The following is a 1,346-nucleotide window of genomic DNA, read 5'->3' on the forward strand; positions in this document are numbered from 1 at the left end:
CCCGGCCGCACGAGCTATGAGCCGCAAGCGCACCGCAGCTGCAAAGCGCGCCCGCGAGCCTGCAACGGTACTGGAGAAAAGAAAGCGCGCCCTTCCTGGTCACCATTCACTGCATGGCGCACCGGACGGACCTCGCAGCGGAAGCGCTCAACGTGGCAGCCATCATTGAGCGCATAGTCCAGCTGCTCACCAACGTGCACAGCCACTTCTCGCGCAGCTCGAAGCGCATAACTGCGCTCAAGCGGGTGGCGTCAGAGGCTGGCACTCGCGGCAACCGCATGCTGAAGAACGTGGAGCCAAGGTGGGTAATGTGATCGGGAAGGTTCGCGGGTTTTGCTAGTACTTTTGCCTGGCATGTTTGACTGCTTAGCTTACTGCTTGGCTTGCCTAAGCCAGGATGGATACCAAGACCTATACCTTGCAAGTCTGTGCATTTACAAATTGCTACATTTGTCCGACTCTACAGGTGGATTAGCATCTATCGGCCGCTATGCCGTGTGCTCGATGAGAGCGCTGCGCTGACGGCTTATTTCGACCCGGAGCGTGAGCGCCCTGCGGGAGAGGACGACCCTGACGCCAGGGCCAGCACCATCTACGCCAAGCTCACTGATTGTTGTATCCTGTAAAGGTTTTCCGCAACGGTTTGGGCGCCGAAACTTAACTGTCGGTGGTTAGCTCGTCCACTCCGATTTACCAAACTCCAATATTACTAACTAACACCCGTCAATTCCGCGGTTGGTGCTTACAGGTATTAACTAATACTGATATTAGTTTAATTGCGGCTACTGTTAGCTGCGGCGGCTAAGCGACTACTGTTAGTCGTCCGCCATCTAAATGCCGCACTGTTGCGGAAGTCCATGGGCGCCGGCGGATCCAACGACTACTGTTAGTCGTCCGCCATTCAAGTGCCGCACTGTTGCGGAAGTGCATGGGCGACGGCGGCTAAGCGACTACTGTTAGTCGTCTGCCATCCAAATGCCGCACTGTTGCGGAAGTCCATAGGCGCCGGCGGATAACACGACTACTGTTAGTCGTCCGCCATTCAAGTGCCGCACTGTTGCGGAAGTGTATGGGCGACGGCGGCTAAGCGACTACTGTTAGTCGTCCGCCACCTTAATGCCGCACCACTGCGGAAGTCCATACCTGCGTATGGGCGGGGGTTTTACTTACGTAAAGCTGGGACCTGCGTCCCAGTTTCGTCTGACCGAGCGAGAGTAGTTCCTGCGAACTATGGCTTCTGGATACGGCGCCGCCCAGTCGTACTGGGAATCCTTATCGGCGCGAGGCCCAAGTGGAGTCACTGATGACTACTTATTCAAGACACTTGTCTCAATCGGTATCTTTCG

The 1,346-nt window shown here is 56.1% G+C and overlaps 1 protein-coding gene across 1 annotated transcript in view; it reads left to right on the forward strand.

Annotated features, from left to right (window-relative positions):
- Positions 1-113: 113 nt before the first annotated feature.
- The window catches only part of VOLCADRAFT_89036 (uncharacterized protein), a gene marked incomplete at both ends in the record, with an annotated part of 2,608 nt that continues 1,375 nt past the window's right edge, over positions 114-1,346 (forward strand). Inside the window, 2 exons of the mRNA XM_002948634.1 lie at positions 114-301; positions 467-543. Of these exons, the coding sequence (XP_002948680.1) occupies positions 114-301; positions 467-543 (265 nt within the window). The remainder of the gene's footprint in view (positions 302-466; positions 544-1,346) is intronic.

This window comes from Volvox carteri (genome assembly GCF_000143455.1).
Source record: "Volvox carteri f. nagariensis unplaced genomic scaffold VOLCAscaffold_11, whole genome shotgun sequence".
Taxonomy (NCBI): domain Eukaryota; kingdom Viridiplantae; phylum Chlorophyta; class Chlorophyceae; order Chlamydomonadales; family Volvocaceae; genus Volvox; species Volvox carteri.